Raw genomic sequence first — 12781 nt, forward strand, 5'->3', positions numbered from 1 at the left:
GTGCGGTGATGGAGCAGGGGTCAGAGGCTACGGGTTCCCAGCATCCTTGCTGGTTGTGGAGGAGATGTCGGCCATCTTGGATTGTAGCGGGGAAGACGGATTGATGCGGTAAGCTGCTCCTTGTATCCTTCAGTCTCCGTCCTGCTGTCCGGCCCCGCGGCCTCCCGCAGCCCGGCCCGCGGGCCCGGGGACCGGCTCCCCCCGCGGGCCGACCCGCTGCGGGCCGCGGGGCCGCTGGAGGCCGCGGGGCTGTTTCTGTTGTTGTTTTGGGGGAATAAACGACGGAGGCCCAAACCCCCCCCTCCTCTCTCTATCTCTGTCTCTCTCTCTCTCTCTCTCTCTCTCTCTCTCTCTCTCTCTCTCTCTCTCCTCCGGCCTCCTCCTCTGCTCCCGGTCCTCCCGCAGCCCGCTGGTCGGTGGACCGGTCCCCGTTACAACCGACTGCGTCCGCGGCGGTGTTCGTGCGGTGCTGTTAGCCGATTAGCTCCCATGCTAGCCTCTCCCATGCATTCCTATTGGGCTAGCTGCTAGCCGTTAGCTGTTAGCTGTTAGCTGTTAGCTGCTATCTGTTAGCTGTTAGCGCACTAACAGATAGCAGCCTCTCACAGCTAGCAGGGTGAAGCCGGCTCACAGACGCCGTGCACGGGGGCTGAGAGTGTGTTTGAGTGTGTGTGCCGTAAAGCAGACCGGAGGACCGGAGCTAGCGTTAGCATCCGCGGCTAATGCTAGTAAGCTAGCATTAGCCGCGGATGCTAACGCTAGCTCCCTTTTTTCTTTCTTTCTTTCTTTGCGACACTGACGCAGTTTACGTTTCTTTCAAACAACAGCAGCGACGTTTAAACACTCAGAGAGTTCAGAGGTTCTAACCAGAGAACACAACACTGTTTACCAAAGTACACATGTGTAGAGTTTAATATAATGTAATATAATATAACAAAGTACACATGTGTGTGGAGTAGAATATAATATAATAGTTTAATATAATAATACAACAAAGTACACATGTGTGTACAACAAGAGTAAACATAATGTAATATAATATAAACAACAAAGTAAACATGTATGTAGAGTTTAATATAATATAACAAAGTAAACATGTATGTAGAGTTTAATATAATATAACAAAGTAAACATGTGTGTAGAGTTTAATATATATAATATAATACAACATGTGTGTAGAGTTTAATATAATATAACAAAGTAAACATGTATGTAGAGTTTAATATATAATATAATACAACATGTGTGTAGAGTTTAATATAATATAACAAAGTACAATATGTATGTAGAGTTTAATATAATATAATACAACATGTATGTAGAGTAGAGTTTAATATAATACAGTAGAGTATGGTGTAATAGAGTAGAGTATAGTATTGTATAGTATGGGATAATATAGTATTGTAGAGTATAGTATGGTGTAATAGAGTATAGTATGGTAGGGTATAGTATAGTACAGTATAATATAGTAGAGTAGACAATTACTCGTTGTTCTCAGGGTGTTGTGGGCTAACGGGTTGTAGTAGTAAACAAAAGTAATCCTGAGAGATCACTGTGTGTTTATATCTGTGCACCACCCCATGAACAGCATCCAGGTTTCAGTTAAACACTGTATTGTGATATGAGGGGTTCATCTTGAGCGGGTTACTGTGTGCAAACAGACACAGAATAGTGTTTAAATGAACAATCGGCACCAAAAACATCCATTCTGCTGCTTCTTTTCATTCAAATTCACTTTATTTTTAGACTTTGGGTTTAAACATCTACAAAAAACAGTGACACATGTACAGCAAAAGTTCCCAGAGCGCAAAGTTGGACACTCACAGAAGTGGTTTTGCTTATCCAACCAACCAAAACATTCCAAAAATGCACAACAACGAACAAAGAAAGTTTTTTTTTTGTTCATACAAGTCACATGTTTCAGGTTAATCTGTGGTCTTCACCCAGGTCTGTAGCCGTAGTTCCACTTAAAACTTATTCCAAATCTATTACATATATTTCTACAACATAATTGCACAATTTTATATATTTTAAAAAGTGCAAAGGTTTGAGTTCCCTCAGCTGATGGAGTCTCACTGCACACCTCAAAAAGGTTGTGCATCTAATAAAGGCTGATTGTCTGAACAGGAAAAGGATATCCAGCAGCATTTGGGATGGTCCAACACCCAACTATGAGAAAGATTCTCCTGCGTTCTCCTCATTAATTGGCTTTGCTTTTAGGGATTGCAAAATGTAGCTCCTTTCAAATAGTCTGAGCATAATACCTGCTTGTGTTTGCAGACCCAGAGATGCATGATGAGGGTTTACAAAAGGTGTAAATAATGTGTAAATGTAAGTTAAAAGACAAAGACATTTGTCGGACTACTTGCATGCAGAGTTAAGCAGTTGCTGCTGATGACGGCTGAAGTTTTGTTCTCTGCATCTTTATTGTATTTCATGACGTTGTTATGAATCACAGCTTCAGTGACTGACCGTTACCTGTGTCCGGTTTCTCAGGTGACACGCGGTATGTTTGGTGCTAACCGGAAGAAGTTTATGGAGGGCGGGATAGAGAGCGATTACGCGGACGACTCCAGCCTCTACTACACCCAACAGTCCATGTTCCCTCCTCACCGCCCTGACAAAGATGTAAGTCGCCTGTTAAACTCCTCTTCAGGGTTTTAATCATTTGAGTTTTGATTACATAAACAAAGACAGTTCATAGTTTATTGTTTTTCATGCAGGAGAACGTTGTTGTAAAGCGAGTCTGTTCTCTGTAAAGTGATTATGTGACGTACAGAATTAATATTGGATTTAAATAAAGGTGCCTGGTTCTACATCAGAGCTTCAAGAAGTAAAAAATGTTAACTAAGAAATGATTGGATCTTGTCTCAAACCGTCAGCTGCCAATTTATTTATTTTTTAAATTTATTCTCATGTTTCTAACCTCACTATTATCATATATCAGCAACGTTCTTCCACTGTTTTATTATTTGAGATGTTTGACTTCCTTTGTTCAATGGATTAACAGTTTTTTTATGTTTAGGAAAGCATATTTATATTTCTCAAACTAAGGAATATAAAAAAGGTTTTTGTTCTTTCAGTGTTACATTTTGTTTTTAGTCGTTCTTAAAGTAGTTTTCCATCTATCTGTTTAGATTCATGGTGGACAAAAGATGATGTTGTGAGGAGACTTAACGGTCGTGTTTGTGCTTCCTCTCTCTTCAGATGCTGGCGTCTTCCTCTGCCTCCTCGACGGGTCAACTGTCACAGCTGGGAGCCAGTTTATATGGCCCACAGAGTGAGTGCAACACATGTGCACGAACACATGTGACATAAGCATCATAGAGCTCGATACATGGTCGATGTGAGGGGATAAATTGAGGTGGTTTTGTTTTCTCCTGTTGATATCTTGTATTGAAGACGAGCAGGACGTATTGGGCTTCAGTTCAATTCCTCACAGTAACTAAGTTTACTTTATTCATTTACTTTTTGATGCAAAGAATGGTGAAAAGGTCCGGTTTGTTTCATTATTGAATTTGTAATTGTTTTGTTTTTGTTAATTCATTTTCTGTGATAGAGAATGAGGAATGAGGGTTTGCGTTGCAGATGTGTGTTAGTGAAAAACAATAACTTTCTCCGACTAGCTTCATGTTGTTGTTCGTCCTTAAGAATCTCCATCAGGAGAAAACACAAGCTGACCAATCACAGTCCTTTTCGTCTCCATGTGGGTCGCTGAAATCTGTCTTTCTCCCTCCCCTCGTCTCCCTCCGGTTGTAGGTGCTTTGGGGTTTCCCATGCGGGGTATGAACAGCAGTGCAGCACCTCAGTTAAGTCGAAGTGGGTTGAACCAGTCTGCCAACCAGCTCCCCAGTCATGCCAGTACAGCCAACACTGGCACGATGCACACGCCTCCCTCACCGAGCAGGTACGGCGCTCACACACACTCACACGTGAACCCTGAGGTGCATTGTGGGAGCTTATAACATAACAGTTTATTCATTTTAGATGTCTGAATTTATTTAATACAAACGCTGTAAAATGTACAGTTTATTTATGACAAAAAACAACGTAAAAAAAGTCGTCTTTACTTCTCTGTCTGATTCTGAGAGTTCAAACGTGGAAAAACAAAGGCAACCAAAGCTAATTAGCAGAATATTTACACTCTGAACAATTTTGGTTAAAAAAAATGAATATGAATATCATAACCTAATACGTCATGTAATTTTCACAAATTTCATTAAAAGGTATATACGTTTTTTAGTTCTACAATATATTTTCTTTACTTTATTTTTATTTTCCGACTTTATTTTTTTTTCCTCTTTCATTTTTTTTATCTTTATTATTGTTGTTGATGAAATTGAAACTTTAAACAAATATTTGAACCGATTTTTGTGTCCTCCATAAGAACTGTTTGTGTCAGAATGTTGTCTGTTAATTTAACATTTTTAGATTTTAACTTTTTGTTACATTAATTCTTATAAACTTACATTAGAGTTCCCATAGAAACACGTCTCATCTTTTTTCTATAATTATTGTCATTCTGTTGAATTACTTTCTAAGGAGAACAGAGTGTTTTGGATGAATTAATTGTCTCTTAGTATTGTAAACATCTGTGCAGTGTGTTGGGCATCTTATGAACCTTTAAACTCACAGGTGTGTTTCTCCAACTGAACTTCCTGTATCATAATTCATTGTCTCTCCAGTAAACACTCACTAACACACCCCTTTTTGTTTTTGCGGTGTGAACGTTCAGTCAGACACGTTATCACGTAACCTCAATATCCTCGTTTCAAATCCAGCTGCTTGTTGTCCTGTTTTCTCTCTTGAGTCTTTGAACCACAGAAACCTCCTCCAGCTTTAATCTTCACATTGTGTTTTTCTCTCGTTTCTGTCTGCAGGGGGATTCTGCCAATGAGCACCCGGAGCGTGATGAACCACAACCAGCAGGTGGGGGGGCCGACGGGGCAGTCGGGCGGGATGGGAGGCGTGGGGGTGGAGAGGGGAGGCGGAGGAGGGAGGAGCAGCAGCATGGGGAGCCCCAGCAGGTCGTCACCCAGCATCATCGGGATGCCCAAACAGCAGCAAACACGGCAGCCTTTCACCATCAACAGGTAACTTTACACCTGGAAGTTTTACATCATTCTGTTCCCCACGCTTTACCTTTATATTTAGTTAGCTACAGCTAAAAAATGATTTGGATAACAGATTTATCTATTTTCTTATTTATCTAATCCATGATTTTGTTTACAAAATGTCAAAAAATAGTGAAAAATGTGCATTAAGAGTCCAATGTGACATCTTCAAATTGCTTTTTTTGTACAATCAACAGTCCAAAACCCAAATCTATTTAATAGACTGTCAAAAAAGAGTCAAGAAGCCAACAAATATTGAAATTTGAGAAGCTGACACCACTGAATTTTAAATTAAACAAGCATTAAAAAACATGTTATGCAATTCCTTCAAAAGAATAAAGTACTTAGAAAGTATTAAAAATAAGTATTTGTCAGAAATTGTAATATTAGTGTTCTTCATGTAGTTGCAGACTTATTTCAAATTGTCTCAATATAAATGTAAATTATTGGCTATAAACACTTTCTATCCTGCTTAAAAACACCAATCTTCACAAAAGAGAGAAACCGGTGGACATCTGATATTTTAAGCGTCCCTGTCAGCCGTCTGTTTCATATCCCTGTCGGTTTTACTTTCACTTCTCTTTTTTTAGGATCACAGCTCTGAAAATAATCCAACGTGTCTCTGTTTGTGTGTCAGTATGTCAGGTTTCGGTGTGAACAGAAATCCAGGCTACAACATGAACAACTCCCTATCCAACAACATCTTCAATGGCACAGGTACAAAAAATAAATAAATCACTATTTCACCCTCAGTTACTTCTCAGAGGTTTAAAGCTGTTGAAGCTGCAGGAGAGGATTCAGTTACGTTCAGGATCATTTAACCTTTAAAATGCTCTGAAATAGATCGCAAAGTCACCTCACATGGTAGCTGCAGGTTTGATTTCATCCATATTAGTTTAAAACAGTTAAATATTATTTCATTGTTTAACAAGTGTAGTTCAGTTGCTAAAAGTTGACGTTTCGCCTACATCTGCAGGTGTGTTAAAGCATTAGACTTCACGTCTTTTCACCAAAGCATGTTTTCTTTAAACAATCGCCAAATCTACACTGTTTATCGTCAGATTCTTCTTCCTTCGGTCCTTGAACACATCATGTGTGACGGAACACTTCTGTCAGTAAAAGCAGCCGAAACAAAGCTTAATATTGTGATATTTCATCAACAAGATTTTATTCTACGTGTCTCATTAAATATTTGGCCCCAAATAAACCTTTCACTTTAACCAGATTCTGTAAAAAACATTAAACTCTGAGCTCCTCAGTGAAACTATGAAGACATGATTGCTTCATCTGAGACCAACAGTCATGTGACAAAAAATCTGTGAAACTTTGACTGAACTTCAGGCTGCTGAACACAGAGAGGAGAGGAGAGGCTGTATATATTTATAACAAGTAGAGCCTCCACTTTTACCTCAAAACTTTGGTAAAACTTGTAGACATTTGGAGAAATGTTGGATATATAGATTCCATTTTTTTTCCAATTCTTGTATAATATATCATCAAAGAAATTCAACTTGCGTTTTACTTTTGTTTTTTATGATTTATATCATTCCAACTGTGTTATTCTGAACTAAAGACATGTTTGAGTTCTCTCTACTTCTAGTCATGATTGTTCTGTTTTCATAGACGAGCAGGACTTTTATTTTGAAGGGAAAAACAAGAACACAGAGAGAAAATTGTGATGGAAAGAAAGCCTCAAAACTGCTTTTGGGTTCAGAGGGTTAGACTTCTACAGAGAGTAACATATTTAGTAGAAGCTCAAATAGGTTGTGAGTTGATTTTCTTCTGTGTGTTCGTCCAGACGGCAGTGAGAATGTGACGGGGTTGGACTTGTCGGACTTCCCGGCGTTAGCAGACAGGAGTCGGAGGGACGGAAACTCAAACCCCACCCCGCTGCTCAACCCGCTGGCAGGTCGGGCTCCTTACGGTAAGAAAGACCAGCGTGTGTGTGTGTGTGTGTGTGTGAATTAAACTGCCATAAAGACCATAAACACTCCTTTAATTATATTACATATAGAAAGCTCATTAAACATCAATGCATTGAAGATGTTTAGTTTTGACAGGTAATATTTTTGTTTACAATTAAACCAATTAGTTGTTAATTTAAAGACACCTGTCTCATTTTCTCTTTTGTATATTTACTATTGCTCTTAGATAAAGCAAAAATATTTCTTAATGGAGTAAACTTGGAGTGCTTGATTAGTAATTAAAGATTCTTCTTCCTCTTCTTCTTCTTCTACTTCTTCTTCTTCTTCTTCTTCTTCTTCTTCTTCTTTTTCTTCGCTCAATCAATAATGAAAATAACCATTATTTCCCACCTAGAGATGATTCCTGGTGTGTGTGTTCATGATTTTTTAGTTTCACTTGTATAATCGGAGCATCACTAACTTCTCTCTCCTCAATTTTTCCAGTTGGCATGGTAACCAAACCGTCCAGTGAGCAGTCGCAGGACTTCTCCATCCACAACGAAGACTTCCCAGCTCTCCCTGGTCCAAACTACCAAACAAAAGACCCCACCAGCACCAGCGAGGACAGCAAAACGGTTAGAACCCTATTTTTAAATATCTTCCTTTATGGTGTCATATTTCATTGTTTTTGTTTTTGTGGTTCTCTGCTGTCCAATGTTCTTGTGAATCAAATCGCTGACCTGCTGTTTTTTTCATCACGGTGTCCTTTCCTCACTTATGCAGCGCTCTCACCTCCTGACTCGTCCCATTTTTTCGGATTGTTTTTTCCCTCCGTTTTTGTCCAATCAGAATCTGAACTCGTCGGGAAAGCCCACCTCTAACTCGGACGGCCCCAAGTTCCCCGGCGACAAGAGCTCTGCGCCTAGCAACAACAACCAGCAGAAGAAAGGGATCCAGGTGCTTCCTGACGGTGAGTAGATCCCCGACGCTCGTCCAGGTAGAAAACATCCCGAGGAGAGATTTCAGTCCAACCCCCCCCGTCTCCATGTCTCTGTTGCAGGGCGAGTGACCAACATCCCGATCGGCATGGTAACGGACCAGTTCGGGATGATCGGCCTGCTGACGTTCATCCGGGCGGCGGAGACGGACCCCGGCATGGTCCACCTGGCGCTGGGCTCCGACCTCACAACGCTCGGCCTCAACCTCAACTCGCCCGAGTACGACTAGCACACACACACACACACACACACACATTTTTTTTCCTTTATCATGTTTATTTACCTGTGGCCCGGCTGTACTGTATGTAATTACATTTTATTTATTTATTTTTAACTGTTTACAAATTATTTTCATTATTGATTAATCTACAAATTGTTTAGTTTTTTCCTTTTTTTCCATCTAATTTTTATGTCGATGAGGCATCAAAATATATTAAAATTGCTCAGCACAAATACCAATAATTGAAATCGTTTTGTTTCCTCTTAGATGTGTGAAAAAAGGTTGTTAAAGTCATTAAATTTGTACTTAAAAATTAAGATACCCTGATGATGATAACATCCAAAACACAAGATTCTCTCCTAGTGGTTTAGGTGACATGAAAAGTATTTCTTATATCATTTAGAAATACTTTCTAATGTTTAAACGTAAAAAACAGAATTTGTGAATCTAATCGTCATCGTCTCCTTTCTGTCTCTCAGGAATCTCTACCCTAAGTTTGCGTCTCCCTGGGCGTCGGCTCCGTGTCGACCGCAGGACATAGGTGAGTTTACACTCCGGACACATCAGTGTTTGATTTATTTAATAAGGTTTATTCTGGATGTTTATGGAAGGAATATTGAATTTATCATTAATCTGATGGACGAAAACACTGCTCCGTGTTTTAGTGGCTTAAATTAAAGCATGCAGCATTAATCAGGAGCATTTAAAGGATGTTTATTAACCGTTTTATTACACTTGATAAATTGTTTGGTGGAAGAAGACCACATGTTTTCAGCTGTATTTTCTTCTCCTCCTGCAGACTTCCACGTCCCCTCAGAGTATTTAACCAACATCCACATAAGGGACAAGGTGAGCTCTTCAGAAAACACCAGAACAATTCTTTTTTTTACTCTATTGCTTTAATAAATGCTTTCGGAAAGTGTTGTATGTCTTACCTTAAATAATGAGATGATTAACTGTAGATGTGTTTGGCTCCACACTTTTCATGTCTCCAGTTAGCGGCCATCAAGTTGTCTCGGTATGGTGAAGATCTCCTGTTTTATCTTTACTACATGAACGGAGGAGACCTACTACAACTCCTGGCAGCAGTAGAACTGTAAGGACAACACACACACACACACACACACACACACACACACACACACACACACACACTGCTAAACATTTAAATGGGGAAAATTAAAGATTTGTTTCTTACAACTTCACTTTTCCGTAACTTTTTCTCCTGCTTCTCATAATTAATTGTTTTTTGGCTATGTACACACAATCACATTTTTTATTGTTGCGGCCACTGTCGCCAAGACAACCGGTTCAGTTTCTGTTTTCCTACAACTAGGGGATGAATTTAGCAACTTATTTAGACCATCATAAAGAAATATATAAGAATATATTATATTGTGGTGCAACGGGTTCATAAAACTCACAGATTGGATCAGAGATTCCATCAGCACAAAAGAAAAAAGGAAGCAAATATTACTTTTGGAATTCCCTGATCAAAGTTTCACTGAATTGTTGTCACATGACTGTTGGTCTCAGATGAATCAGTCATGTCTTCATAGTTTCACTGAGGAGCTCAGAATTTAATGTTTTTTACAGAATCTGGTTAAAGTAAAACGGTTTATTTGTGGCGAAATTTTAAACGAGACATGTAGAATAAAATGTTTTTGTTCAAATATCACAATTGTATCCTTTGTTTCGGTTGATTTATTAAGATGCAAGCCTTTGTTACAAATGATGTGTTCAAGGACCGTCGGAAAGATAAAAATCGGACAAAAATGTCGTTTTTTACAGCTCCTGGTTGTGATAAACGGTGTAGTTTTGGATATTGTTTAAAAAAAACATTCTTTTCCATCCCGACGGTGCCTTTTGGGGCTCAGAGGGTTAAACGTATAAACAAAAGAATATAATGTGCTTTTACCATTTTACCCCTTTTTTTTAAATACAGCAAAAAGAAGGATCCGTTCTATTTCACAGGATCTAAAATATGAACTGTAGTTAACCTGTGTGTGTGTGTGTGTGTGTGTGTGTGTGTGTGTGTGTGTGTGTGTGTGTGTGTGTGTGTGTGTGTGTGTGTGTGTGTGTCCAGGTTTAACAGGGACTGGAGGTACCATAAAGAGGAGCGGGTTTGGATCACCAGGGCTCCGGGTATGGAGCCCACGCTGAAGACCAACGCCTACGAGAGAGGGACCTACTACTTCTTCGACTGCCTCAACTGGAGGAAAGTGGCAAAGGTAAACACACCTGTTGTTACCTGTTCCTGATGATGTCAAAACTCCTGATGTACAAGTAGGACAATTGTTTTCATTGTCTATTAGTGTCCAGCTTATTTTTGTGATAATTTCATCACATTTTGGTCTTTAAAACGGTGAAAATGTCTTCAAGTGTCCTGTTTTATCCGTCCAACTGTCCAAAACCTAAAAATATCCGGTTAACCTTCATGTTAAGATAAAAAAAATTCAGCAAAATCTAACATTTGTGAAGCTTTAACTTTCAAATGTTTTGCATTTTGGCTTTAAGAATTACTAATAACAATTATTCTCTTATAAAAATAACAGGGTTTTTTTTGTAGCCAATTAAAATTGCATCTATCTGTAATATTCATCTTTTAAAATGTATTTATTTCATGGTGCTCATGTGAAGGATTTTGTTATTCTTTAAAAAAAATTCCCAGGCACCAAATATTAAAAGGAAATTAAATTAAAGTCCTTGATTTTATTTGAATAAAACATCCATTTAAGAATTTTCATGAATCAAGGTTGCACATTTTGGTCTTTCTGTAATAAAAAGATAACTTGTTTATTTTTCTGTATTTTCAAAATACACTTCAGTCTTTACAGGAAACTACTTAGTTAGGTTTAGGAAAATGTCATGAAATATATAACTTAAAAAAATCTATATATATATTAAATACTTTTTTTTATATATATATATTTACATATATTTTTTATTTTATCTTTTTTTTTTTTTTTTATTTTATATATTTACATATATATATATTTTTTATATATATATATACATATTTTTTATTTTAATATTCTTTTTTGCATTTTATTTATTTTATATATTTACATATATATATTTTTATATATATATATTTATTTTATATATATATATATATATATTTTTTTTTTATATATATATATATTATATATATATATATATATATATATATATATTATATATATATATATATATATATATATATATATATATACACATACACACACACACACACACACACACACACACACAGCAGTAGATGTGACTTCCTGTCTCTTTGTCTTCAGGAGTTTCATCTGGAGTACGAGAAACTAGAAGAGCGACCTCACGTTCCCTCCACATTCAACTACAATCCTGCCCAGCAGGCCTTCTGATTGGCTCTACCTCCTCCTGCCTGCCTGCCATTGGCCCTCCTGGCTCGTCAATCATCACCCCCCTCCCCCGCCCCCTTTAGGTTCCCCCACCTCCCCACGTTCAAAGCGAATCTGGCCAATAAGGACTCAGGACGGGAGAGGACGTCCTGTCTCCCAAATAGACTCTTTGATTTTAACTTCTTCTGACTTTTTTTTGTCCTTTACCTCACTTTATGTTTAGTTCTTTTTATTTTACCCCCCACCCCCCTCCCAACAGACTTAAAGTCAACAGACAGCACAGTTTCAACACGGCGTAAATAACCGTCCACCTGATGAGTGATTCACGTTTCTATTGAGTCTTAAGATTTTGACTATTTTTGTCTACAGAAGCTTTTAAGAAGAACCACATTTTAAAAAAACACAGAATTCAATCACCTGTCAGGTGGATGATTATTTCACGCTGTGTCAAACCCTCTCGGATCTTTGGCAGGAAAATATTTATCTTTATTTTTACCAGGTTTTTCTTTCCAACAGCATTACAAATCAACACACACACGCACACACACACAAACACACACATCAGCAGACAGTGGAGAGTCAGGAGAGAAAATGCAATGTACATTGTAGCACTATTTCATAATAAAAGAAGAAAAAATATCTTTTTTGGGGGGTTTGTTGATGTTATGCGGCGACACGTGAAGCAGGTTTGATTTTTTAAAGTTCAGCAGCCAGAAACAAACTCAGAAAGTCTCTCTGAGGGGGATGTGTTGGCTTTTATGAAACGACTGTTACTGTTTTTCACCAGACGGTTTCTTATTTATTCATTTAAAGGACAATTCAGGTGACATTATATATTTTTGTGCAGATCTTTTCAAACTAAAACAGCTGCTCAGTGTAGTTTAAATAGAAAAAAATACTCAAAACAAGAGGAAATAGTGCTTTTTGTTGGGGGACTATTTTTAGTGGCGGATTAATCCACATTTTTTTATAGAGCGTTTTATTAAGGATTTTATTTTTTTTATAGGCCTGATGAGGTGAAAGTATCCGCTGTTAATTAGAATGAAAGTCAAAATAATTTTCAGTTTTTTTATTTGTATCTTTTGATCATCAGAGTTAAAACTCCAGTTTAGAAAGTAGTTCAAGTAATTAAATCTCAACGGACTACAATTTATTACTTTTATTATTAATTAAT

The 12781-nt window shown here is 37.9% G+C and overlaps 1 protein-coding gene across 2 annotated transcripts; it reads left to right on the top strand.

Moving 5' to 3' along the window:
• LOC129112271 (CCR4-NOT transcription complex subunit 2-like) lies at positions 1 to 12246 on the top strand. 2 transcript variants are annotated; one of them, XM_054624296.1, is made up of 15 exons: positions 1 to 108; positions 2497 to 2628; positions 3208 to 3280; positions 3760 to 3907; positions 4881 to 5093; positions 5752 to 5831; positions 6913 to 7038; positions 7523 to 7653; positions 7802 to 7988; positions 8079 to 8235; positions 8716 to 8777; positions 9036 to 9085; positions 9232 to 9332; positions 10323 to 10467; positions 11524 to 12246. In XM_054624296.1, exons 2-15 carry the CDS (start codon positions 2509 to 2511, stop codon positions 11608 to 11610), a joined length of 1680 nt encoding a protein of 559 aa, XP_054480271.1. In that variant the 5' UTR covers positions 1 to 108; positions 2497 to 2508; the 3' UTR covers positions 11611 to 12246. The 2 variants fall into 2 exon arrangements, with proteins under 2 accessions (XP_054480271.1, XP_054480272.1); XM_054624297.1 differs by having other exon boundaries at positions 7868 to 7988.
• The last annotated feature ends 535 nt before the right edge of the window (positions 12247 to 12781 follow it).

The sequence above is a fragment of the Anoplopoma fimbria genome, chromosome 23, assembly GCF_027596085.1.
Source record: "Anoplopoma fimbria isolate UVic2021 breed Golden Eagle Sablefish chromosome 23, Afim_UVic_2022, whole genome shotgun sequence".
NCBI classification, from domain to species: domain Eukaryota; kingdom Metazoa; phylum Chordata; class Actinopteri; order Perciformes; family Anoplopomatidae; genus Anoplopoma; species Anoplopoma fimbria.